The 27,697-nt window shown below is 51.9% G+C and overlaps 1 protein-coding gene across 12 annotated transcripts in view; it reads right to left on the bottom strand.

The window, feature by feature from the left end:
* Positions 1-27,076, bottom strand: part of RANBP3 (RAN binding protein 3) — a 67,881-nt gene extending 40,805 nt beyond the window's left edge. For 4 of the 12 annotated variants that reach the window (XM_049876540.1, XM_049876533.1, XM_049876532.1 and 1 more), the window contains exons 1-2: positions 25,957-26,968; positions 6,399-6,454 (exon numbers count right to left, since the gene is read on the bottom strand). In XM_049876540.1, coding sequence (XP_049732497.1) covers positions 6,399-6,454; positions 25,957-26,005 — 105 coding nt within the window. In that variant the 5' untranslated portion in view covers positions 26,006-26,968. The other 8 variants (XM_049876541.1, XM_049876538.1, XM_049876537.1 and 5 more) reach the window with 7 other exon arrangements.
* Between the last annotated feature and the right edge of the window lie 621 nt (positions 27,077-27,697).

A 27,697-nucleotide genomic window follows, 5' to 3' on the forward strand; every position in this document is an offset into this window, starting at 1 on the left:
ACAACGATGACTGCCCTGACAGGGAACACAACAGAGAACCCCTGAAGGAGCAGGAGGGCAGTAGGATGCAGACCCCAAATTCTCCTAAAAAGATAGTCTGACTGAGACTAGAAGGACCCCAGTGGTCATGGTCCCCAGGCCTTCTGTTAGCCCAGGACAGGAACCATTCCCAAAGCCAACTCTTCAGACAAGGATTGGACTGGACTATGGGATGGAAAATGATACTGGTGAAGAATGAGCTTCTTCAATCAAGCAGACAAGAGACTATGTTGGTATCTCCTACCTGGAGGGGAGATGAGAGGGCAGAGGGGTTCAGAAGCTGGTGGAACGGACACAAAAAGAGAGAGTGGAGGGAAGGAGTGGGCTCTCTCATTAGGGGGAGAGCAATTAGGAGTATACAGCAAGGTGTATGTAAATTTTTGTATGAGAGACTGACTTGTAAACTTTCACTTAATGCAGAATAAAAATTAAAAAAAGAAAAAAAGAATTTGTCAGCCTTTGAGCTCACCCTAAAATATGCACACAGGCTAAGCCTGTTATCCCAACAGTGAAAGCTTCAAAATGAGCTATAAACATGTTGATGACGGCGTTTTCATCCACACAGCGCATTCTGCTAAACAGCATCTCCACAACCGCCTTCTGTCTTTTTTCCAAACAGGCATTGTTCTGCCCGTGTAAACCTCAAGGCGTTCCGCCTTCACTGAAAAAAGGCTCAAAAATTAAAGGAGCTGAAAGAAGCAATTAGCAATTAGTCATGATACACAATGCAACAACCGACATGAGAATATTTAAATTCTCTTCACATTCCGAAAAAAAGAAAGAACTGTCTTCATTCAAGGCAGTTAAGAGAAAAAAAAAAAAAGGTTTATTTTTGCTGCTAAACCCCAGGTGCATATGAACATAGACGTGTGATGAAGGGTCGACCCCAGGAAGCAGTGAGAACAAGGACAAGAAAATAAAATGCCCTGGGCTGTCAATCTAGCCCTGGATTCATTTTAGGCGCTTGGACAGTTCAGACTGTTGTTAGATGCTACCGAGTCGCCTCTGACTCACAGCGGCCCCACGTAACAGACCAGAACAGCCCCATAGGGCTCCTAGGCTGTTGTCTCTATGGGAGCAGATCGCCAGGGCCTTCTCCTCCAACCTTTCTGTTGGCAGCAGAACACTTCACCGTTGCACCACCGGGCTGCCACCCAGTTCTTCTAACATGGAACAGGACTTGGCAAGCTTCTATGAGGCTCACCAAAGCCCCCGCCCTCCAGAGGGAGGCCGCCCCCAATCTGTGGTTTGTTGTAAACACAACTGGGGCCTGTCACCGGGACCTGGAAAACGGCGTGTGGTTTCACTGCTGAACAAAACCGAACAGCTCCTGGGTGAGCAGCTTCGTTTTTTCTTTTCCATTTTCAATTGTGTCTCTCAATCCCAATTCGGTAGGGAAAGGCTCGCTGCCGCACAGGATTTGTTCAGTCCCGTGAAAATACCCGGGATGTAGGGCTCTCGCCTTTGGAAGGGGGAGACAGACTCTTCGACGTGTGCGTGGGGTGGTTTGAGATCGTTTCCTGAAAGGTAACTTAACTGGTCCCTGTCATGGATTGAATCGTGTCCCCCAATGTGTGTCAACTTGGTTAGGCCATGATTCCCAGTATTGTGCGGTTGTCCTCCATTTTGTGATTTTCCTACGTGTTATAAATCCTAATCTCTGCCTGTGGTTAAAGAGGATTAGGGTGGGATGTAGCACCCTTGCTCAGGTCACATCCTTGATCCAATGTAAACGGAGTTTCCCTGGGGTGTGGCCTGCACCGCCTTTTATCTTACAAGACATAAAAGGAAAGGGAAGCAAGCAGAGAGTTGGGGACCTCATACCACCAAGAAACAAGCACTGGGAGCAAAGTGCGTCCTTTGGACCCAGGGTTTCCGTACAGAGAAGCTCCTAGTCCAGGGGAAGACTGAGAAGAAGGACCTCCCTCCAGAGCCGACAGAGAGAGAAAACATTCCCCTGGAGCTGACGCCCTGAATTTGGACTTCTAGACTACTAGGCTGTGAGAAAATATATTCCTCTTTGTTAAAGCCATCCACTTGTGGTATTTCTGTTACAGCAGCACTAGATGACCGAAGCAGAATTTTGGTATCGAGAGTGGGGTGCTGTTCTAACAGATACCTAAAATGTGGAAGCGGTTTTGAAACTGTGAATGGATACAGACTCAAAAGGAAGTACAGAGAACTGTTAACACCGGGGAAGGCACAGATGGTAAGAAATGGCAGCAGCAGAACCAGGTGACCAGCACCAGCCAGCGCTGGAGCCGACCCATGGAGCCAGAGAGCCGAGCGCCTGTGCACAGAAGGCTTCCAGGCAAAGTGGGGTGCCTCTAGGCACTTATTGGAGTTGCTACAGAGCTTTGGAACACTTGCCCCAGTAGGGCAGATGCGGGTGTGAGGCCCACAGGAAGCTGAGCTGCCTCAGTCTCGAAAGGCATGGCCATGACCTCTGGGTTTTCAAAGGGTGGAGCCACGGCCTCTAAGGGTGGAGTCGCCACTCAGATGGACTAGGAGAATGGTGCCCCTAAAGCCGAGGGAGCAGAGTTGCTGTCCCAGAGGGCCTGGAAGGTGGAGCTGAAGCCCAGGGCCGAAGGGCCTCCACTCAGAATTTAGCACTAGATGACGAAGATGGTCCCACAGCTGACAACCACTCTTTGTGGATCAAGAAGGTGCTTCAAAAATCGCTCTAAAGGGCACTTATAGGACAATCAGGAAAACTTAAATATGGACTCTATACTGGATAACGTCACTGAATTCATGATCATGACAATGATATTGGGGCCGTGGAGGGGAAAGAAGCACCCTATGCCTAGGAGGCACCTGCTGAGTACTTAGGGGTGAAATGTCAGATGGCCACAACTCGGAGGTGAAGGCTTCAGCATTTATGACAAACATCAGCAAATCGCTGAGGCCAGGTCCAAGTGACAGACACACAGGACCAATCTTTTAAAGCTTCTAGGATTCGGAAATTTTCAAGAAGAAAAGCTGAAAAACAAAGAGGGGGAGTTTGCTCAGAAAACACAACCAGTCAGAGCAGCCCCTTCCCAATCAGCTTCTGTGGGGTGAGAGGGGGGTGGGCTGGAATCTCAGTGGGAGAGAAAAAACCAAGAAGGGTCTCCAAGTCTTATTTTCTGACAGAAATATTGCAGCTGCTCCTTGCAGACCTGTCTTTGTGTCTCCCCTGGAGAAACAAAACTAGATGTCTGACCTATTACGCTGACTTTCCACCTTACTGCTGGGAGGGTTAGAAGCAGCAAAGAGAGAGACTGCATCAGCTGTGACACTCCCTGAAATGCTAGCTCCTAAGCAGCCCTGGCTCCATGAGAGAAAGACCTGGTGATCTGCTCCATAGAGATTAAAACCAAGCCTGTTGCCATCAAGTCGATTCTGACTCACAGCAACACTACAGGATAGAGTAGAACTGCCCCACAGAATCTCCAAGGCTGTAAATCTCGACAGAAGCGGACCGCCACATCTTCCTCCTGAGCAGCAGCTGGTGGGTTCGAACCACCTACCTTCTGGTTAGCAGTGAGCACTTAACCACTGCACCACCAGGGCTTCCTGTAAAGATTGTTGTTGTTAGGCGCCATTGAGTTGGTTGTGACTCATAGCAGCCCTATGTACAACAGAACGAAACGCTGCCCGGTTCTGCACCGTCCTCTTGATCGCTGTTATGATCGAGCCCATTGTTGTAAAGAGTGCAGCCTAGAAAACCCTGCAGTGCAGTTCTACTCTGTAACACATGGGGTCGCCATGAATTGAAAATTGATTCTCGAGGGCAGCTAACAACAGCCCACCTGAGAGCGAAGGCAACGGCCCTAAGCCCCCACCCCGAGTTATACAGGCTCCTCCTGCTTCTCCACCTAAATAAAGGGACGATTTCCTGCATGCCCTTTTGGTGATCTTGTGATACAGTGCGACAGAAGTGGAGAGCTAAACTCCAAACAGCTCCCACTCGCTTATTTTTAGAATCTCATTTATAGCTGGCTCTGAGTCAATATTTTGATAAGAGCGACAGCGACACTTGTCCATTTTCTAAATGACGGTGAAAGCTTTCCTAGCTGGTCTTCCCGTTCAGTTCCACTTCAGTTTAAGTGATGTGCATAGGCCTTCTGAAGCAGATACATGTAAATTAGCCTCCATCACAAAGCAACAGAGCCACCTCGGCTGGGAAAACAGTACTGCCGGTAGAGTCAGTGGTCTTAAAAGCGTTTTAAATTCATCTGAACAAATCTTACATTCTCCTGTTTCATCCCGCTGGTTTTCCTAAAGTCTTCCAATTTTACAGGATTATTAATTCCCATTATTCACATCAAATTGGGGATGGGCAAACGTTCCCTGTAAAGAGCCAGACACTACATATTTCCGACTTTGCGGGTCACGTGGTCTCTGCTGAACCAACTCAATTCTGCTGTGGTAGTGTGAAAGCGACCATAGCTGATGTGTGACGAATGGGCAGGGCTGGGTGCCAACAAAACTTTGTTTACGAAACTAGGCAGTGGAAGCAGGCCTTAGCTTGCTGACCCGTACTTAAACGTAAGAGTGGTTCAAAAGATGATTACCATAAAATGCAAAATTCTAGAAAATTCAGATTTTACTGGAAATCTGAATAAAACCTTAACACCTCAAACAGAATCTAAGACCTCCGACGCCTAATACTTAAAATATTCTGCCTCTAAAAACTCTAGGGAACACATCACTCCCTCGTATTTGAACCTCCAAAGGCCACATCGTGAAAACACATGCAGGTGAGCTGTACAGGTCAGGGCCCAGGGGAGAGGAGACAGTGGCGGTCCATGTACCCATCTTCGTTCTGGAAGCGAGGTGGATCTTGAAAACATCACCTGGATGACCAAAGCCAAACCGGAAGAAAAGTCTGTACAGGTTTAGTGACTCTTCAGCAAAAGAACTGACGGTGGGAACGTAACTAAAGAGTTAAAGTTGTAAGGCTGGTGGATATGGCTGGGCCAACACAGAAGGTACCTGGGTGCGGCAGGGGTTTAGGGCAGCCGCTTCCCCCTCATAGGAGACCCCCTCCCACAGCCCCACACTCTCTCTCCCCGGCAGAGTACTTGAACATTGCCTAGGAACACTGGGCCATGCAAGCTCTGGCCTCTCAGACCAAGGGATGGCAATCCAGCAGACCCACAGTTCTCCACCTCAGAACCGGTGGTCCCGCCAGAGGCCTGGGGTCCACTGTTGAGCCCCAGCACTGGGCTGATGAGGTTTGCAAATGCTGTTATTATCAACAAGATGCAAACACATTTAAGAGCATACAGAATTCTGCACAGCCTTTTGTCGTAACGAGATTCTATAATGGCTATTACACGACAACCAATGCAACAGGCTTTCTAGACAGATCAAAGTCCTCATCAAAGAGCGGGGGTCGCTGCCCAGCCAGAGGCATAGTGGGGGGTGCGGGCAAGTCCAAGGGGGTGCCAGACCAGTTACAGGATATCACTTCAAGGCGCCCCAAAGGTGAAAGGCGTCTGACTGAGGCAGCTAGACAGGAGGCGGGGTGGGTATTTCTGCTGATGCCTCGCCACTATCAACATCTATTCAACTTGAAATGGGGGTTGGGTACAACCTAGAGATTGCCCCTGGGTGCTCGTTATCCTTGCTACGCCCCTGGCTGCAGTGTCAGCTCATTTCTGACGTGACGGCCACACTTTGACTCTTCAGGGACGGGTGTGAAAGCAGTGACTCCCAGGTAAACAACATCTGCCATCGTCATCCTTAGGATCGTCCTATCACAGGGTCCTCCTGCTGCTCCCATGAGGCCTGTCACAGGCCACAGGCTCATCACTTGGAATCAGACGGGACACTTCCAACTGCCATGCAATCTGCACACACTTCCTGTCGAGGGATTGGGAGGTACAACCCAGCAGAGACGGGGGACAGGTAGATGATGCAAGCGGACTCGTCATTATTCTACCATGAGTTTGTGCCAAGTGGGTCCAGGCAGAAAAACCCCTAAAATCTTAAAGATCCTGTCCCCACCTCCTTTAGGGCCACTGCTCTCTCGCCTGCCTGCCTGCCTACCTTCTTTCCTTCCTCCCTTCCTCCTTCCCCTCCTTCCACCTGTGTTCCCCACTCTCTCTGCCTCTGCTGCTGGTTTCCCTAATGCACAGGGGCATTTCTGAGATGAACCACTAGGAACTGGACGGAAGTTTCTGACACTGTTTTAAGGCCATGTTCTCCCAGCCCTTGCCCCACCTGACAATCTGAACCTCTCTCCGTGGTAATCCAAAGCCACAGGCCCTTTGAGGCCTGACAGGGAGGCTTACAGGCCCTGCTCAGTCTCCCTCTGCCAGAGAACAAATCAGAGGAAGGACGTGAGAGAGAATATACCGACCCCTTACCTTTTGTCCTTTATCCTTCTGAAACACAAAGACGGGCGGAGCAATGGCAGGCTTTTCTGCAAAAAGAAAAATTGTTTTTTTTTTCCCCCCAACACTGTAGTCATACAGTAAACAAAGCTACTTTTAAAATAAGCTTAACAAAAAACACAACTCCAAATCCCGTAGGCCAGCGTCTTGACCTGGGCGTGAGATGCCAGGGCTGGCCAGTTTGTGACAGTGGGACACTTAACGAGGTGTGCTCTTTTCTGTACATATATTATATCAAGTTCCCCATGGGGAACAGGGGATGTGGATGAGTGTGGGAGCGTGGGTAGGGGGGTGTCAGGCTGGACAGCATTGAGGCAGCCACCATTCAGCACCCTCATCTGTGGCCTGGCAGGAATGCGGCTCAGAGGCACCCCATCTTCATGGGGCATCTCCCAATTTTTAAATGTTGGAGACTACATTAGTTTTTTCTTTCACTGGCAGGCCAGATGAGGCCCAAGGGCAGCCAGTTTGTAACCCCAGAGCATACTGCTCATGCTCTTTGGAGAGCTACCCAACATTTGATTTGCATCTGAGTGTAACCACAAGAGCCCATCCTCAAAAGCTGCTGCTGAATGAAGGAGACGCTTTGGGATGCTTGGTCACATGACAGGACAAGGGCAGTGCCTGCGGTTCCAAGCACCGCCCTGGGTTTCCTATCTAGGGTCAGCCAGACCCACAGCCCTCTCTCCTGGCCCCGGAGTGGGCACCGCTCAGGAAGCCACCGCTCAGGAAGCCCTGCCGGCAGCCTTTGGAGTGGCTCACACCCACAGGGAGGCCCAGGTTCCGCCTGCCTCACTGCCGTGGCCGGGATGTGGTGGGTTTTGGCTGTGCTTTGATGAACCTGTGGCTGTTCCAGGCCTCCTTTGGCAGGAAGGCAGTGGGAATGGGATGTGGATGCAGCCCCAGAGGGATCATGAGTTGGGTCGGCATCTGTCCGGGAGCCCCCACTCTAGTGGGGAGCCAGGTACTAAGCCAGAAGCTGTGCACAACCACAGCATCACCACCCCGAGACAAACGCCATGTGGGAGGGAACAGGTTTGCGAGGACACACTGGCTGGCTTGGCCTGGTGTTGGGGAAGGGTCCCTGAGAAGAGGACTGTGCTGAGGTCTCCAGGAGAGGGCCCCAGCAGAGAGCGAAGGCACCACTGTCTGCGGGGACTGCAGAAGACAAGGGTGACAGGGTAACGGAGGGGGGAGTGGGTCTGTGGTAAGGGTTTGGGGAGGCACTGTCAAAGGAGTGAGAGTTTCAGGTTTAAACAGAGAAGATATTGGGGGAGGGGGCATGAAGGCGATGTGCGGAGGCCAGTTAGGAGGCGACACCCATCACCCACAACAGAGAAGACGGGGCCGGGAGGAGGTGTGAGAAGAGAAAGGGCCAGAACCAAGACAATCAAACAGACACCATGCTTACTCTCCAAGCTCATTCCTGAAGAAACAGGACAGGAGCTGATCCCGATCCTGGGCAACACAGCCTGCTGAGGTGGGGACCACCTCCCCAACCAGGTTCCCTGCTCCAGTCCGAGCCACTGCGACAGCCCTCACAGAGTGCAGCCCGTAGGGACTATCGGAGGGGGCGACACGGAAAAGACCTAAGAGCTACAGGGAGGTGGGGAGGCCATCCTCCGTGTCCCATGAGGATTCCACGCTCCCCCCTACCCCTCCGCTGCAGTCATCTCACTGGCACAGGGCATAGCAGTTGCTTACAAAACCCAGATGAACAAATGAGTGAATATGCCAGACAAGTGATGTCAAAGGGATGCTGGAGGGGCTGAGGCAGAGCAGCAGCTTACTCACGCCATGTCCACACTGGGAATCCTCAGGCCTCCTGGCACTGGCCCCTGGCAGCCGCAAGCTCGGCCGCAGCTGCCCAGCCAGCTGCAAGGAGCCGAGATGGCTGGTAAGGATCCAGGGTTTGGGCCAGCTCACTAGCCACCAAGCCCCATTTTCTCCAGGGCACCGCCCCTCCCCTGCCCCATGAGGCCCAGATAGGGCCAAGCTCTGTCCTGGCCCCCGGGGTGGCATGGGATAAGGGCCTGGCAATGAGGGGACTGAGATTCAGGTCCAGAACTTTGTTGGAGCTCTCAGGGAAGGGCTGCTGGACTGGTGGCACACACTCCTAGGCCTGCCAGCCTGTCGCCACCCAAATCTAACTGTGATCTGGGCTTTTCAGCTTACCAATAAATGCCAGTTTCTGCTTAAGCCAGTTTGAGCTAGATTTCTCCCACCTGTCACTAAGACACTCGGCCCAGGAGAGGTGGTTTGGCCACAGCGGACCTGATGAAACATGCTCTCCTCAGGCCCTCTGAGCAGCAGAGGACAGCCTCATAGTGAGGCTAAAGGGCTATTCCTCCGCCCAGAACGCCTTACGTAGCTCTGTTTCTGGTCTGCCTCCCTTTCCCCAGAAACCCTGTGAGGTCAGAGACTCCCCTTTGTGGCCCTCTGTATCTTGTGTGTCGGTTTCCATGTGGGCATCCCAGGAGCTGAGAACAGGACCTGGCACATGCAGGGGTGCAGCAATCATTTGATGAAGGAAGAAATAAGCAGTGGCATCAGAGAAAACAAAAGTGTGGCAAAGACACATGGTGCCGGGCAACTGAGGGATGAAGAGAGTGAGGCGAACTTGGCCATGGAGGGGAGCTCCCTGGGGGTGAGAGCTGTGCCACCAGATCGCCAGGCAGGGGGTGGACGGCAACCACAGGAGTCCTGGCTGCCCCACCACAGGAAACGAACGGGAGTTAGTTCTGGCCACAGGCCAAGGGGCCGGGAGGGCTGCAGGAGAGCACCCAGCGGACGGGAGAGGTAACTGCAGGGTACCAAGGACAGAGGGAGGGTCTCTGGGGTTCAAGCTCTGAAGGCAGCCACCCAAAGAACAGGACCAGCAGGGTGAGACCCAATCAGATTCCCCCCAAAAAAACTGTGTCCCCCCATCCTGGTACCCAACTCTGTTACCACTACCAAAGTCAGACCTTCCTACTTTCTCTGCTGTAGCTCTCACCCCTTATGCCCGGCCTCACAGAGCGGCCAGAGATCACACTCAGAACTCTGCAAGTGTCTCCCCTCGGCCTAGGCTCCAAGCTCCTGCCGAGGCCTCCCTCCTGTCATCCTCCCTCCGCCACACACCTTACTACGGGGACACTGAAGAGTTTGCTGTCCCCTACACACCCTGTGCTCACGTCCCCCTCCTGGATACGCGCTTCTATCAATCAGCCTCGAACGCTTTTCCACCTGATTTCACTTAAAAAAAAAAAAAAAATCCACTGCCCTCGAGGAACTGCTTTCACACACAAAAAAAAGAAACAAACCCATTGCCTCCAAGTCATTCCAACTCACTGGCGACCCCGTGTGTTACACAGTAGAACTGCTCCACAGGATTTCTTGACTAATCTTTTACAGAAAGGAACCCTACGGCATGATGGTTAAACGCTCGAATGCAAATCAAAAGGTTGGTGAAGAAAAGACCTGGTGATCTGCTCCTGTAGAGATTACAGCCTAGGAAAACCCTGTAGGGAATTCTACTCTGTCATATAAGGTCGCTGTGAGTCAGGGTCGACTCAACAGCACACAACAACAATCTTTACAGAAGCAGATCGCCAAGCCTTTCTTCCTCAGCACTACTAGGTGGGTTCAAACTGCCAACCTTTAGGTTCACAGTCAAGTGCAAACCATTTGTGCCACCTGGACTGACTTTTCTGTAGCCTTTCTTGTACCCGTTGCCACTGAGTCAATTCTGAGTCACAGCGATCCTGTAAGAGTAGAACTGTCCTATAGGGTTTCCTAGGCTGTAATCTTTACAGAAGCAGACTGCCACATCTTTCTCCTGTGGAGCCGCTGGGGGGTTCGGTCAGCAGCGAAGCGCTTAGCCGCTGCGCCAGCACCACCAGGGCTCCCTGCCTTTCCTGTGGCCAACACATATTTCTGTGCAGACACAGTGCCCTTCTGGATGCTCAGCTTGGATTCCCAGATCGCCCCGTGCTCCCTAAGCCTGCCTCCAGCTTACATCCTTCCCGCCCATCGGTCACACCGAGGCTGCCTGTTTGGGAGTGGGAGAGACCACTGGCACAGCATCTGCCCCCAGCACATGCCATGGTGTGTGGCATAGAAACATCAGTCCAGGGACGTCTGAACTACCACCACCCCACCCCGTCCTGCTCCCGGATGTTAACATCAGCTGCTGCACAATCACAACAATATTCATTTAGCTCTTGTTCTGTGCAAGGCACCGTGGGAAAAATGGAGCAGAAAGCCGAGTGAGAGGGGCGTATGAGCTGGTATCTGGCGGCCCGGGGACGTGGAGCCCCGCGGTGCTCAGGAGGGCTTATTCATCTGCTCATTGACAGTCTACCACTAGAACATAAGCTCCACAGAGTGGGATCTGGTCTGTTCCCTCGCCCCTGTAGCCTCAGTGCCAAACACAGAGCCTCATGCATAACAGGCGCTCAACGAGCAGCTGCAGGATCAGTGCCGTGTCACACACCACACCGACTAGGAACGCCCGGTGAGGCCCTGGTAGCCCATCTCGGGTCCCACCAGACCCCACTGATGGCCAGCTTGGCATTCATGTGAAACCCGACCACTGCACTAACCAAAACGCAGAACTCAGCTTCAGTCACATCCACCAAAAACACAAAGCATCCCGGTCACACGCTTTACCTCCCTCAGCTCAAGCAGGGCCAGGACTGACATGATAGACAGACAGCACACGCAAACCGCATTCCACGTAGGACTGCCTCACGGGTACCGTGGCAGCCACAGAATGTTTTAACTGACCTGCGTCACCAAACTGCTTCTGGTTATGTCACTGAGCGAGCAGCATTAGCTCAGCTAACAAACCCAAGTCTGAGGAATGAGCAGGGGACCTGAAAGCAGGAAGCAGCGAGGCTTCTAGAAACTTCTTTAATTCCCCACACAGTTTTTCTTTCACAAGTGAAGCGAAGACCACCACCAGAGATCTCTAGAGACCAGTCACCATGAAGACCTAAAATATATTAATCAAATCCAGACCACCTGGCCCAGACTGTCAGCCAGGTTTCTTTGGGCCTGTGAAACGCTCCCTGATAAGGCTGTGAGAAGCAGCCACGTGGGGCACTGGCTGAACACAAAGCGTTAAAGGTTAAGACAACACACAATAAAGAAACTTGCTTAAGCAAGTGTTTCCCAAACATACTTGACCAGGGAACTTCCTTTTCAAGGAAGGCCGTGACTGGCCCTGAGAACCGTTCTCTGGCCCACATGGCAGACACTGAGGTGCAAAACTGTGTGGGATTTGGAACCTCTCCTCCTTGAACGCCCCCAGTTGAACGGCCCCAGTTGAACGCCCCAAACACCGACTCTACCTCTTGTGGCTGGGGCGCTACTGTCTGGGAAGGGTGCAGCGCTCCGGCCGCCCACGTGCTTCCTCTCTGGTCTTGCTGTGGCTTCCCATCACGTTGCATCCAAGGTGTCCACTGCTTGATTCACCACCCCCCCCAAGCCAGGCTGGCCCCACTCCCAGGGACCCCTCCTCAGCTCCTGTGCCCCAGCCAGGCCCCAATTGTGATCCCATGTGACAATCACAGACCCAGGCCAGGAACAGTCCCCTGCTCTCCCCTCCCCCGCCCAGGAAAACAACAGAGGGCCTAGCTGCCCCCACTACCCTCCGCTCAATTGTGGGGTTTAGGCTAGTTGTTTTCCCCAAGGACAGACCGCATGTGCTGATCATCCTGGTCCTTGTGGTCCCAGCGACAAACAGACGGGCTGAGAAGCCAGCAGGCCCGGACACGGAGAGGTGGGGCTCGGCTCTGTCCACACTGACGGCCACACGTCGGGGCCTCCGCCCCACCTGGCAAAGTGCCCAGCAGCAGCTCCTGCTGTTACACAGGGCTCAGAGACGCAATCACAATATTCATTCGGCAACTATAACTGGAGTTGACTTTCAACAATTCCATACCCTCGAGAGCCCACTGTGTGCCAGGTACCACGCTGGTCTCTGGGGAGGTGGCAGTGAAGGTGGAGACAGGCCTGAGTCTCGTGCTGACATTGGACAATCAAACACAACGGCTCTGGGGCACAGAGCCGGGCCCTGACCTTGTGAGGCTGCAGAGGAGACAGTGGACCAGGGACCGCTTCCTGGAGCAAGTGTCATCTAAGCCAGGTGACTGGGAATGGGTGAGTTGAGGCATCAGAGAACAGGGACACTGGAGGACCTCGACAAAGGTTGAGGTGATACCTGCTGTGGGCCAGACACTTGCTGGGCCCACAGGGACAGATCAGAACAAAGGCTGTCCCAGGCCAGGGAGGCAGGAGCTAACAGGGGTCATGCCCCTGCTCTCTGCAGTCCTAAGTCTGCACCTTCACACCTGTGCGGCCCAGCATAACCGCTCCTATACACTCGAGCACCAATCAAGTGCAGGCAGTGCCTAAAGATACCTTTCTTGAGGAAATGAGCCAAAGATTGCTGCAAAGAAGGTGGGGGTCCCAGTGGAGGGGTCTCCCACCCTGGAGGAAGAAGGTCCTCTGATACACAGGCTCCCTCCTGACCCAAAAGGCCAGGGATTATTCTCCCAATGGGAGCTGGCAGTCTCGGGATGGGAAAGGTGGTTTCTGGGGAAGTGTGCCTTCCCCTAAAGCAAAAACTAACCTGGATCCAAGGGTGTCTGGAAGGTCCACAAACCCCCCGACCCTGAAGCTAGCCACAGAAGTCTGTGTTATAAGGGCTCCGTCTAGGCAGAGGGCCCACAGTTTTGATCAGATTCTCAGAAGGGTCCAAGATCTGCCGCCTCAGATATAGGTGTTGTTGGGTGTTACTGAGTCGATTCCAACTCACAGTGACCCTATGTGACAGAGCAGAGCTGCCCCACAGGGTTTTCTAGGCTGTAATCTTTACAGGAGCAGATGGTCAGGTCTTTCTCCTGCACAGCTGGGAGGTGGGTTTGAACTGCCTACCTTTCGGTTAGCAGTAAAGCACTTAGTCAATGTGCCACCAAGGCTCCTTAATAGTTAATGGGTAAAGAGTGCCAAAGAATGACAGTTTTCAACAGCCTAACACTCAAGAAAATTAAAATAGTGGGTTTCCCAGTATCATCTCTACATGGAGGCCCCCAGGAATCACAAATGAAAGGTTTTATCTGTGTCTTTTCTGCCAAGAGGTTGACTGGTGGCAAAGCCCTGAAAACTCAATGACCCTGCATCTATTTCAGAGGCAACCCGGAAGTGAGGCGGGGAACGGGCACTGCAGGGAATGTCATGTCCTGCAGCCAGTGTAAGAAGGAAGAAGAGCCCTTTGGGACAGTGTGGGACGTGGCAGCTGCCCAGGTGTGAGGACGGGGGTGGCCCGCTGCCAGGAGCTGCCTGGGCCCGAGCTTCCCAGGAGTAGGAGAGCGTTTCCTAACCCCACACAGTAACACAGGACTTGAACCCCATTCCTTAAACTCCTCCTAGCCTCCGCCATGTCATCCACAGCAAAGATAATCCCAACTGGGGTTTCCCCAAACTCCAGGATGTTTCCAGGCACACGGCTGTGTTCACTGAGTGCTAACTATGTGCCAGGCCAACGCTCAGGGCTTTATATGCATCATCTCACTGAATCTTCACAAGCCCCTTCAGAGGTAGGTCATACCAGAGTCCTGGGTGGTGCAGACAACAAGCGATGTGCTCAGCTGCTTAGGGAAAGGCTGGACCCCACCCAGAGGTGCCTGAGAAGAAAGGCCTGGTGATCTACTTCTGAAAAATCAGCCACTGAAAGCCCAAAGGAGCACCGTTCTCTGACACACATGGGGCTGCCATGAGTCGATGGGACACAAGAACAACTGGTATTTTAAAAAAAGGAGACAGAGACTTGGAGAGATTGAGTTACTTAAGTTGAGGCGGTGCCAGGGCTCGGCTTAATGGCTGACTCTGACGTCTGCGCTGCTGAGCTCTGTACTGTGCTACCGACCAGGCACCATAAGGGCCAGGGGAAGGCTTACATTAATGCTTCCACCTACTTTCCGGGGCTCAGGTTGGACTTAGCGCTAAGAAAGACACTCTTGAGAAATAACATCAGGAGTAAAGTCAGTTAATCTTCTGGATAAACATTTACGGATGAGCACAAACTAAACTTAGGACTAGTGATGAACTTTGAGGTTGGCTCTGTGGTGTTCCAGCAAGCCATGTGGCCACCTGTCTCAGAAAAGCCGTCGCCACCAAGTCAATTCCGACTCATGATGGCCTCACGTGTTACAGAGTAGAACTGCCCTGTAGGGTTTTCTTGGCTGTAATCTTTACTGGAGCACGTCCCCAGGCCTTCATGCCATGGTACTGCCAGGTACGTTTGAACTCCCAACCTTCAGGTTAATAGTTGATGGCAAATTGCTTGCACCACCCAGGCTCCTGGCCTCAGAGAACGCAGGCGTACAAGTAAGCCATGAGGAGGACCCCGCGGGGAATTAAGTCCTTAGAAATCATGAAGGAATGAATCAAAGACACATTCCACAGTCCACACTCAACGCTGAAACAAGCTGTACGCCCTCATCTGTCGAATGCTCAGCCATATAACACTTTGCATACTGTCTTCAGAATGTAAGTTGAAAATGGGCATCAAACTAGGTGCCGTCCAGTCTGTTCTGACTCATGGCAACCCCCTCATGCCTGTCAGCGTAGAACTGCGCACCGTAGGGTTTTCAAGGCTGCCAGGCCTTTCTTCCAAGGTGCCTCTGGGTAGATTCTAATCCTCAACCTTTCAGTTAACAGCTGAGCATTTAACTGTTTGCGCTACCCAGAGATTCCTGAAGATAAGTGTGCACTCTCCCTTTCCACATAAACTTTCCTTTTTCCCTGCAAGGCAGGTCCTCTCTGCGGCTAGCTCTGGCACCCTCCTGGGCTAACCGCCGGCCTCTGCCTCTGAGGACAGTCTGCTACACCGAGTAGAAGAAAGCACAGACAGAGGAAGACGTAGAACATCTCTGCCTTTTGTGCAGTCCCCTCCTAACTGAGGACTCAAACACCTGCCAGGAAACCGCCCCCATCTAGAAAGCCACACAGAATTCTCGGCCAAAGTATCACTGAGGTACGTGTGTCGAATTAGTTCTCGCCCTGGGCTCACGTGGCTTATCTTCTTACCTTTGAAGAAAATATGGGAAGCATCTTCCCAACACAAGTAACGGTCTGATTAATACGTGGCAACTGCTTTTGTCCTGTAACACGTACCATCTGAACCCTGTGAGGCATTTATTTTCCCAGAAATTATTATAAACAGTTCTGCGTGGCAACAAAAAGGTGAATTCATCACTGACGTGTCAGCTCTATCCTCAAACGAGCTGTCGCTAGGCGATGCCTCCCTGAATCTCAGTGTCCAGAGTGTTCAGCGCATCCTCAGGCCTGGGGGGCCCCCTGAACAGCCACTTCTTTTTTAGTACTCGCTTGTTTCTCCTCAGGCAACTCAGAGCTGGTCTCACGGAGATGAGAGGTGGCAGAGTTTTGGGGGAGATCTGACATTTCTATGTCCTTCTTTCTCAAACGCTCTTTATTTTGCTATTACCTCCATCTACTGAAATCCAAGTTCAGTGCTCTAATCTTACTGTCAACCCCCGTATACGTCTAGTTACAATGGCAGGAGCAAACCAGATTTGCCAAATGGTCTTTGTGAGACCACGATGGGCGGCACAAACAGTTAATGCACTCAGCTGCTAACTGAAAGGCTGGAGGGTCAAATCCACCCAGAAGTGCCTTGGAAGAAAGGCCTGGTGATCCGCTTCTGAAAAATCAGCCATTGAAACCCTACAAGCACAGTTCTACTGTGACACACATGGGGCTGCCATGGGTCGGAACTGCCTCAATGGCAACTGGTTTTTGTTATGAAACCTTGGAAGGCACCTTACATACTTGGTCTCATTTAACTTCGCTATACCCCCTGAGGAGTCCTGGTGGCGCCATGGTTAAGAGCTACGGTTGCTAACCAAAAAGGCTGGCAGTTCAAATCCACCAGCTGCTCTTTGGGAACTCTATGGGGCAGTTCTACTCTGTCCTACAGGGTCGCTATGAGTTGGAATCCACTTGGTGGCAACGCGTTTTTATGGGTTTAATACTCCATGAAGTAGGAGTTACTTGTAAACAATGAAACCAAGACTGAGAGGCCTCGGGCAGGTGGGTGCCTTGCCCAAAGTCACAAAGCTGATAAGTGGCAGGGCCAAGACCAGAACCCTAATCTGACTGCCAAGCTGAGCTCCTCACGTCCCACCAGGGCCAAGCCACATTCTGCCTCCTTTATTCCTACACTAGTAGGTCCTGCAGCCTGTCTCCTACCCCTACACCCCGTCCCACCTAGACTGTAAGCCCCTGGGGACAGAACCTCTACTTCGGGCCCCTTTGGTCCCTGAATCCAATATCAACTCCAAAAACATATTACACAAAGTCAGCAACGCCACCTAAAACTGCATGGAGAAGTTCAGTTATCCAGTGTTGGCAGCACTTTCCGATTCTGCCACTAGGTGGCGAGACACCAACAAGCCTGAGGTGAAAGTGGCTGAAGATATGGGGGAAAGTTAGTGTAATGACAACGGAAATCCCCTCTCTAAAAGGAAGGAAATCCAAGGACTACAAGACTTCCGCTGAGGCTGCGGACTAAAACTGATGCCATTCCAGAGCACAGGCTGTGGTCTTCGTGTGTGTTCACAGGTGCTTCAACCACTTACAGTCGGGCTCCTGGGCAGGGTAACTTCCCTTCCCTACACACGGCCCTCCAGCCCTCTGTATGTAAGGTGTACTTAGCCTCCTCAGGCGGTTTCCGGGAGGAGGAAATGAAATCACACATAGAAAGTGCTGGGCAACGCGGCTGGCACACAACACGAGCTACATGTCACCATTAAACCCGCTGCCGTCAAGTCGATTCCGACTTGTAGCGACCCTGTAAGACAGAGTAGAACTGCCCCCATTGGGTTTCAAAGGAACGGCTGGTGGATTCAAATTGCGGACCTTTTGGTTAGCAGCCGAGCTCTGAACTACTGCGCCACCAGGGCTCCATGTTGCCGTTAGTGTCGTTATTATACTCTGAAGACTGCCAGTGCACTAATCCCTCCTTAAAACACAGGTTCGGGATTCAAGAACAGCTGCCACCATCCAGATGATAAACGCCTCACGACCTGGGTCCTTCTAAGGGATGGAATGTTTGGACCCGGGAGCCGCCTGGATGCCAGGGCAGTCCGGACAGTCCATACAAATGCTCAGTCGCTCAGAGTCCCCCGAGCCCTTCTGCGGCTGAAGGAGATGCTGAGGCGCGAAGATCTCCGACTGCAGCCCGTGAGCCCAGCCAGGCTTTCGCCAGCACAAGCCACGGCACACTTACTAGCAGCCAGGCCCGGTGCTAAGCACTGACACAGGCATGAAAAGGCAGACAAGGCCGCAGCTCTCTGGTGCGAAAAGAAAGAAGACAATCACGTACCCCCTGCCCCACAAGGATGCAGAGATAATTGGTAATTTTGGAGACAAGTGCTAAAATAAAGTGGGGGAGAGTGATGGAAAAAGGGAACCACAGGGTGAGCAGTCAGGGAAGGCCTCTCCGAGGTGTCATCTGAACTTCGACATAAAGGGTGAGAAGCATCAAGGGAACCTCAAGTACAAAGGGTCAAGTGTTGCTGTGATGCTGGAAGCTATGCCCCCAGCATTTTCAATACCACCACGGTCACTCATGGTGGACAGGTTTTGTGGAGCTCCAAGGGTAAAAGAGACTAGATAGAAAGGCTTGGTGATCGACGGCCAAAAACGAGCCAATGAAATACTAGGGATCCCCACAGAGCACTGTCTGACACAGTGCTGGAAGATGAGCCCCCAGGTTGGAAGGCACTCCAAATACACAGGCAGCAACCATGGACTCAAACAGACCAACAACTGTGATGATGGCGCAGGCCCAGCAACGTTGTACATGGGGTTACCGTGAGTTGGGGCCAACTCGAGGCGACTAATAACGAGGACAGAAAGGGCCTGGAGGCCAATGTGGCTGGAGGGCATTCAGAGGGGAGGATGGGAGATGAGGTAGGACAAGGTGTGGCGGCCAGATGACATTCTGCCTTGTAGGCCATGTGAGGAACCTGGGTTTATTCTGGGGTATAGGGAGGCCAGCTGAGGATTTTAAGCAGGGGAATGATGTGATCTGATTTATATTCTTAAAAGATCACCCTGGCAATGGTCCCTGTACAATTCTTTCCATTTCTGTGTTAGAATATTTTCATAACAAAATGCTGGGGGGAAATCATCCTGGGAAGGATGAGGAGGACAGACCTCAGGAGGCAGGGGTGGAAGTGAGAGGCCCTAGGAGGCCCTTCAGCAGGTGTCCAGGCAGGAAGTGGTGGTGACAAAGGTGGCTGGGCTGCCTCGTTGGATGGAGTCAGAAGACTCTGGAGACAAAGACAGAGCTGTTGGACTTGCTGGAGAGACCACGATGGCCAGGCTGGTGCGTGGAGGCCCATCCTGCTCTCACTGGCAGACGCTGTTGGCTGAAATAACTCTCTGACAAAATTAAGGAGACCCAGTGATGCAATGGTTAAGTAACTGCTCGCCTGCTAATGAAAAGGTTAGTGGTTTCAGCCCACCCAGCGTCTCTGTGGGAACAAGGCCTGGCTTTCGGCTCCCATAAAGGTTACCACCAAGAAAACCCTATAGGGCAGTTCCACTCTGTCATGTGGGGCTGTAATGAGTCGGAATCGACTCAACAGCACACAACAACAACAAACTCTGACAAAAAGACCCCACAAACAGGGCTCGACCCCCCCCCCAAATGGGGTCCCCAGTGGCAGCTACCATCAACGCTGTAAAAGACTTGTTCTCCAAGCAAAGGGCAACTGTTTTCTTGCTCTTGACACCAAAAAAGCAAAACTTTCAAAAGATGTTTTCGCTCACTCGCACTCTGTTCTTACAGGTACAATGCAGGAATTAATTCTGGGTAAACAAATTCCCAAAATTGTGTATAGCAGATCTGGGGGAGTTCAACAAGCAAAAGCATTCAAGTTGAATGTAAAAGGCGAGATCTGCCTATTAAATACCTGCAGAGTGCCTACAATCTGTCTACAATTTCCCACCTTTTTCGTGCATTGTAAGTCACCACAGCGAATGCGGCACCTCACGTGGCTCAGTCTTCATTAACGCGATGCTGATAATCCAGCAGAAAGAACGAGCACTGCCTCTTAGACTTCATGAGTGGGGACGGGAACTCTGGGCCCTGGCTACCCTCCCTTAAGACAGTCCTGAACGAGCACTGCCTCTTAGACTTCATGAGTGGGGACGGGAACTCTGGGCCCTGCCTACCCTCCCTTGGACAGTCCTGAACGAGCACTGCCTCTTAGACTTCATGAGTGAGGATGGGAACTCTGGGCCCTGCCTACCCTCCCTTAGACAGTCCTGGGCTCCAGTCTCTGTGGAATGGAGCATCTCTCAAGGCCCTTTCCAGCTCTGACATTCTGTCAGGTCCTCACCCTGAGGATCCCAAAACCAAAACAAAAAAAACAAATCCAGTGCGGTCGAGTCGAAGAGCTTTCATAAATGGGGGTTATAGCTATTGATATTTGCTGCTGTTGGGTTCAGCTGAGTCAATTCTGACTCACAGCAACCTCAACTGCCCCAAAGGGTTTTCTTGGCTGTAATCTTCACGGGAGCAGATTGCTAGGTCTCTCTCCCGTGGAGCCACTGGGTGGGTTCGAACCACCAGCCTTTTGGTTAGCAGACAAGCGCTTACTCACTGTACCACCATGGCTCCTTATATTTACTATATTAGGAATTAACACTAAGAAAATTTCAAGATATTTATTAATTTAAGATAGTAACAAATCCCACAGAGATTTACCTAAAGTATTTTTATGAAAAATAACTATTTCTGAAAACAAAAAAATGTAGTAAAGAGTGCGTTTTACATTTTGACAAATCTCTTCAACGTCTGTTTTACTAGAAGACAGCTAGATTCTCCTATCTGCTTCTGCAGTCAATCTGTTGCTATATCACACCTCATACCTACAGTCATCACCTGCTGTCAAATGAATTTTGACTCATGGCGACCCCATGTGTGTCACAGTAGAGCTGTGCTCCACAGGGTTTTCAGCGGCTGATTTTTCTGAAGAAGAGTGGAAGGCTTTTCTTCTGAGGTACCTCTGAGCGGACTTGGATCTCCAACCTTTTGGTTAGTAGCTGGTTGTGTTAACCATCTGCACCACCCATAACTACACACCTCATATAAGCCAAAAAACCAAGCCCACTGCCATCGAGTCAGGTCTAACTCATAGAAACGCCATGTGTTAGTGAGTACAACTGCTCCATAGTGTTTTCTTGGCTGTAATTTTTGCGGAAGCAGATCGCCAGGCCTTTCCTCCGCAGCACTGCAGGCTGGGTTTGAACCATCAACATATAGGTTAGTTGTCAAGTGCAAACTATTTGTATCGCCCAGGGACCTCTATATGGCCTCTGGGCGGGTGGGGAAAGAAAGCCACTGTATGTTCCTAAGAGAATGAGAGGAAATAAGGCAAATAATGCCTTAGTATTATTAGCAAATGGTTCTGAACTTGTAGCCCCTGGACCACGCTTTGAGAATTGCTGCTACATGCTACTGAGAACCTAGCACCCCAAGGACACTGAACGCTGAGTTAATTACAGACCATCACCAGGACTTTACACGGAGGCTCTGTGCTGAAGAGCACTCTGGGCACAGGGAAGCTGAGGCTTAAGTGGCTGAAGTCTTCTGTGAACTTGAGCTGAAACTAAAGTGCCAACCGAGATCAGCTGAGCACCGGAAACGAAGCAGGCCACATCTCAGATGGCAGGGCAGAGTGGAGAGTAGTGAAGAGGAGGGCGCACGGCCCATCTGCAGGGCGGCAGCTGCTCCTCAGCCCCCGCATCTCATTACTGTGCAAGAAGGAAGTCAAGAGTGGCCAGGCCTCCTTGTTTTTCAAGAGAAATCAGAAATCTGGATTTTCCCCCGAAATCTCAGAATTTTTAAGTATTGGCTCCTAATTAAAAACGAAGATCTAAACAAGGCAAATTAAAGCCGTCTGCTTGCCCCTCAAGCAAGCTGGCAACTTCTGCCTGTGGTTTTCAGTTCTGGCTTCAGGTCATAAAACATCTGTGGGGCTTTTTACAACTACTGACTCCCTGGACCTCCTGCAAAAGTCTCTAACAGTGGGGCCTGGCACAGGTTTTTATTTTCCTCAGCAACCTCCCTGAACCACTGTGACGCGTAAGCACAGTTGATATTCATACTGCTATGTGAGAGAACGGAGTACCAAGGCCACCAAGGCTGAGGAAGCATGACTGTGCGGGGGCCTTCCTCTGAGGCCCTACGCTAGAAAGTTCTCTACTGCGTGGTGCAGAGTCAAACCAAACATGGCTCCACGGGGACCACAGGAAGGTTATAGTGCATAGGTAGAAAAAACAAATCTCCTTAAAACAAAACAGAACCGAAACACTGTGCTGCTCCTGCTGCCGCCACCACCACCACCAAATCCTGAACGAATGATGACGCAAACCCAGTGGCCTTCCGGCTGCTTCAGGGTACCATGGAGAGCTACCCACCTGCTCAGAATGTGCCACCTCTGAGCACCTGGCCTCCCTCACCTGCAACTGTCATTACAGCACTCTTCTCTCAGGTCCCCCGAACGCATCCCATCTCTCCCCATGGCCCTCATCTCCACTCTACCCCGGCCTACTTTGGTGCCTAACCCACTTACTTACTATTCCTCGGGCTGAAATTCAATCTGTATCTAAACTGTCTCCTTTTCCACACCCAAACATTGTCCCTCCTCCAAATGCCCATCTAAGCCTCCAAATGCCTATTCTCCAAACCACTTGCCCTCAGGTTGACTCTGACTCATGGTGACCCAGTGTGCACCAGAAGACAACTGTGCTCCAAAGGGTTTTCAATGGCTGTGATCTTTTAGAAGCAGATGGCCAGGCCTTTCTTCTGAGGCAACTCTGGGTGGATTCGAACCGCCAACCTTTGGGTTACTAGCCAAACGCTTAACCTTTTGCACCACCTAGTGACTCCATTTGGCCCAAAATGCCAGATGATCACTCAATGAAAGGCAAGAAAGAACCAGGAGAACTGCTGGCCCGGCCCCCTCTGGTTTCCACCACAGGCTCATCCCGGCATCTCAATGAGCAGGGCAGATTCTCCCCCACAACTTATGCTCATTTCTGGATCTCTCTTCTCTGCTGAGCTTTTAAGCTAAATGTGTCTATACGTGAGTCCACTGTAGTAAAAATGTCATCACTGTGTGCCACTGATTCAGTTCTGACTCACAGTGACCCTGTAGGACTGAGTAGAACTGCCCCACAGGGTTTTCTTGGCTGTAATCCTTATGGGAGCAGATTGCGAGGTCTTTCTCCCATGGAGCTGCTGGGTGGGTTCGAACTGTCGACCTTTCTGTTAGGAGCCCAGCACTTAACCATCTGCACCACTAGGGCTCCTCTACCATGGTAGCTAAAAATAGCTACTGTTTACTGCGTATCACTGTGCTAAGATAACATGTTGAATAATTTATATGCACAAACTCATCAAAGGCTCACAACAGCCATGAGACAGGTATGATGATGCTTATCCCCGTTTTTCTGATGAGGAAACTGAAGCTTACAGGAGCTGAGTAATTTGCTCAAATTTACGCAGAGCAGTGTCAAAACTCAAAGGCAACTCTCTATGAGGCGACAACGCTTTTGCCTTTGCCATCGCTTTATGCCAGCAGGTCTTACCCGGGGGCGTTTATTTCCCCCAGGGGACATTTGGTAAATGTCTGGAGACATTTTTGTTGTTTTCACAACTGGGGGAAAAGGGTGCTACTGGAGCGAACAGAGACCAAGGATGCTGCTCAAGAGAGCCCCTTACAACAAACAATTATCTGGCCCCAGATATATAGCGCTGAAGTAGAGAAATCCTGCTTAATACTGTCTCCACGGTCTCCGCCACGCATGTCCATTCACTCCTAGGAGAGAAGCATCCCACCTGGACTTTGTAAGTCGTAGACTATGGAGGGCTGGAGGCACTGCTGTCACCATCTCTGAAGAGATCGCCATGGCGATGAGGGCCACCAGGATGCTGCACTGGACACGCAACTGAAAATGCTTTCTTGCACAGAAGCACAGCACACCTAACCTGCATGTTCAGACCAGTGGTTCTCAACGCTGGCTGCATCCCAGAATCACCTGTGCTGCTTTCAAGCCCTGCAGATGTCCAGGGCTCACCCAACACCTCAGAGGATCACAGTCTGTGGAGTGTGGGGAACGAGCCTCTGGTTTGAAGGCAACTCCCCTGGTGATTCTAATGCCCCAAAGGAGCGGCCAACCACTGCCTCAGACAGACACAGAGGAGGGAAAGGCTGCGAGAAGAGAGACAGAGAGATGGAGTAGGGACATCAGTGTGACGGACCACCTTAGGGTCCCAGTCTGGAAAGGTTTCAAAAGCAAGAGGGAAAGCTCAGCTATGTGGCAGGACCTAATGCTTCAAAATGCTCAGGCAGGGAAGTCCTGCTTTACACAGCTGGTAAGACCTTCATCATCCTAGGAGGCTGTATAAGCCAAAAGCAGAAGTGGAGTCTTAGAAGCACACAGCAGCAAATTAAAGGATGGCAGGGACATCTGAAGCACAAAAATCCATGAAGATTTGATTTCCTGACAACTATCCCAGAACTAGTGGCCAAGTACCAGGTGAGTTATGGCACTGAAAAGGAGCCCTGGTGGTGCAATGGTTAAATGCTTGGCTGCTAACCGAAAGGTCAATGGTTTGAACCCACCAGCCACTCCTCAGGAGACAAGACCTAGCCATCTGTTCCAGTTCTACTGTCACACAGGGTCGCTATGAGTTGGAATGCATTCAACAGCAAACGACAAGAAGGCGCTGAAAAGCCTACAGAAAGCGCAGTTCTACTCCTGACACACATGGGGTCGCTGCGAGCAGGAATCGACTCTCCAGCTACTGAGTACTGGTTATGGCATGTATTAGGTAAGGAAGCTGTAGTACAAAACTTCAAATTCTCTGTTTTATTTACACTTACCCGTTCAACTACTCAATTTACAATCGACAGTTCACATACCCAGCATATGCTCGAAAATGGCATCGCCTGGAAAACAGCAATCCGTAATTCTCCTTTTGTGGTCAAAGATATCCTTCACAATGATGGTCCTCACGGATGGATTCATTCACTCATTCGTTCATTTGTTCATTCAACAATCCTTCGATACCTAGTCTGTGCCAGGCACTAGTCTAGACGAAGGGGCTCTATCAGTGACCAAAACAAAAAAAAACAAAAAAAAAAATCCCTGCCCTCATGGAGCTTATATTCTAGTGAAGGAGCAGTCAAACAAACAAGTAAAAGATAAACATGGCAGATGATGACAAGCATTGAGGAGTAAAATTGAACAGGGTAAGGGGGATAGAGAATGAGGATGCAACTTAAAACAGGTGGGCTAAGAAGTTCTCAGTGGTAAAGGAAAATGTGAGTAAAAACATGTAGGAGGTGAAGGAGCCAGCGACGGGGTAACTGGGGAAGGCTGTTTCAGGCAAAGGAACCAACAGGTCCAAGGGCCTAGAGGGAGCATTTGGAACATTCATGGATGTGATAAAGCCAAGGTGGTTGAAACAGAGAGCCAGGGAGGCGGTGTGGGAGAGGCATGAGGTATGAGTCAGGGACGTACGGGCGGGCTACTCCTGCTTCTGAGCGGAGAAGAAGTTGCTGGATGGGCTGTAGCGGGAAGACAGGAGGCCCAAGTGGTGGCAGTGTTGGTGGTGAGAAACAGTCACCCTCTGAAAGTTTCTGTACGGTAGCACTGACAGGATCTGCTGTTGGACTGGTTGTGGGGTGTGAAAGAGAGGAGTCAGGGATAACTGCAAGCCTCTTGGCCTAGCACCTGAATGAGTGGACTTGGCATTTACGGCCATGGAGAAAAGATCATAGGGGGGACAGGTTTTAGGGAAGAAAAACCAGCATTTTGTTTTGGGCATGTGTTTGACAAGCCTATTAGATAGCCAAGTGGAAATGTCAAATCGGCTGTTGCAAAGATGAGTCTTAAGTTTAGGGAATCGTCTGGGCTGAAAATAAAATCTCATATTGATTCTCCTTTATCCAGTCCCTCTTTCTGCTTTTAACTGGATCTTGTTGTCAGGTGCCACTGAGTAGGTTTTGACTCACAGTGACTCCATGTGGCTCAGGAGAACTGCCCCACAGGGTTTTCTTGGCTGTAATCTTCACAGAAGCAGATCGTCAGGCCTTTCTCCCACGGAGCCTCTGGCTGGGATCCAACTGCCAACCTTTTGGTTAGCAACTGAGCAGTTAACCAATTGTGCCACCAGGGCTCCTAACTGGACCTTAGTGAGCTGGAATGCCACAACTGAGATATGCAGCATCAAGTGCTCAAGAGTGGAGACTGTGAAGCCAGACGCTCTCGGTTCAGATCCCTGCTCCTTACTAGCTGTGTGACTTGTGTAGCCCTGGCCAAGTGACAACCACCCTAACTCAGTTTCCTCATCAAGAGGATGGGGCAAACAGTACCCACCTCATAAGCTTTTTTGAGGAGTATTACCAGAGAAAACACATATCAAGACTTTGAACAGTACCTGGGGCCATCTCAAGTGTTCCACAAACGTGAGCTCTTATTACTACCATTCAGGCGTTAGTGCAGTCCAGAGTGGAAGCCTCAGGACACCCTCCAAAAGCAGGAGCATCGTATTATGAATGAGGGCCAGACGGGTAGATGACCCACTTGCAGCTGTGCTAAACACAGGCTTCCGGAGTCCTGAAGCTACACCAGTATCAACACCGCTGTTAATCTAAGCAGACATAGCTTTATGAGTGCTTTCTGTGGGCGATATGGAACTGTAACCGCTCAAAAACTCTCAGATAGGATGTCAGCGCTCCACAGAGAAAGGAGTCACACGGTCTCTATGGAAAGACAGCAAAAAAAAAAAAAAAAAAGGCCAAAAGACCGGGGCGTTCAGCGGCCCAGATGCTACCGGGAGCCCTAAACGAGGGAAAATGTGGCTTGACTCTCAGGTAGCCTCAAAGCATCCGGGGGGCTGGCGGGAACTGGGGGTCCGAGCTGGGAGCGGGGCGGGGGAGTGAAAACACACCGAGCTTCCTCTGTCCTCGGCGTGGGGGAAGAGACGCTCACAGAATTTGGGGACGGGCCGGCCCGGCAGCCAGGCCGGGGAAGGTGGGAAGCCGTGGTCCCCGAGAACGAGGGGGCGGCGGAGGGAGCGTGGCGCGCCCGGGCCCACGACCAGGCCCGACGGTCTATTTACATCCGAGGCCGAGGCACTGAGGCCGCGCCTCCCGCCCCTTAGGCTCCGGACCTGGTCTGCGAGGCGCCAGGGCCTCGGGGCCGCGACCCCAGCGGCCTCCCGGTTCCTCTGGCCGGACGCTGACTGGGGCCGGGGCCGCTGTGAGTGATGGGCCGGGCCGGTGAGCTCAGACTGAGGGGACGCAATGGGGGGCGACTGCGGGGCCCGCTGGGCCGCTAGCCCAGAGCCGACGGGATCCCTTCACCCCGGGTGCTCATCCCTGAGGCCTGTAGCCCCTGGGCCTCCCCCCGCCCATTCCCTGTCCGCCAGCTGGACCCCGACGGCGCCTCCCCTACCTTCGTTCGCCAGGTCCGCCATTTTACTTCCTTAAGCCCTCCCACAAGGCCCCGCGCCGGCCCGGGCTCGCCTGCTTTCTGCCAGAAACTCCCGCGCGTGCGCACTTTCCAAGCCGACTCTGAGCGAGGCTGGCAGCTGGCGCCTGCGCGCTGAGCCTGTCGCGGAGGTGCGCTTAGGGTCACACTGCCCGCCTCACCGCTCTCCGAGCAGGCGCCTGCGCACTAACCGCCTCCGCCTCCGCCTCCTTTTCCCGCCGACGGAGGGGGTGTGGGCAGGAGCGCATGCGCGGCTGGTCGCGCGCGCGCGTTGCCGGCGCGTCCCCGGCGCGACCCGGTAGAACGTTTCTGTGAGGCGATCGTAGGGGAGTTGAATCCCGACGTGTCTGCTTTTTTTCGCGTGTTCCCGGAAGCTTCCTCGCCGTGAAAGAGTGCACGGTTGAGGGCGCCGCGACCACGGAGGTCTTCCTCTAGGTAAACCCTTGGGCCTGCGGGGGCTTTCTGATGCACAGGCCCGAGTCCTAGGGGGCGACTATTTTTACCTCAGGCCTCTGTCCTACAGCCCAAGTAGGACATAGGACGTTCAGCGACGTTTTCCTGAGGCCACGCGGGGAGGGCGTGGGGTGTCTGAAGTGGGAGGGCACAGCTCCGAGGTGGAGAGTACCGGCCACAGGGGTCAAGTCTGGGGGACTTGGCGACAGAGACGTGACTTCTACAAGCCCCGA

The sequence above is a fragment of the Elephas maximus genome, chromosome 3 (assembly GCF_024166365.1).
Source record: "Elephas maximus indicus isolate mEleMax1 chromosome 3, mEleMax1 primary haplotype, whole genome shotgun sequence".
NCBI lineage: Eukaryota > Metazoa > Chordata > Mammalia > Proboscidea > Elephantidae > Elephas > Elephas maximus.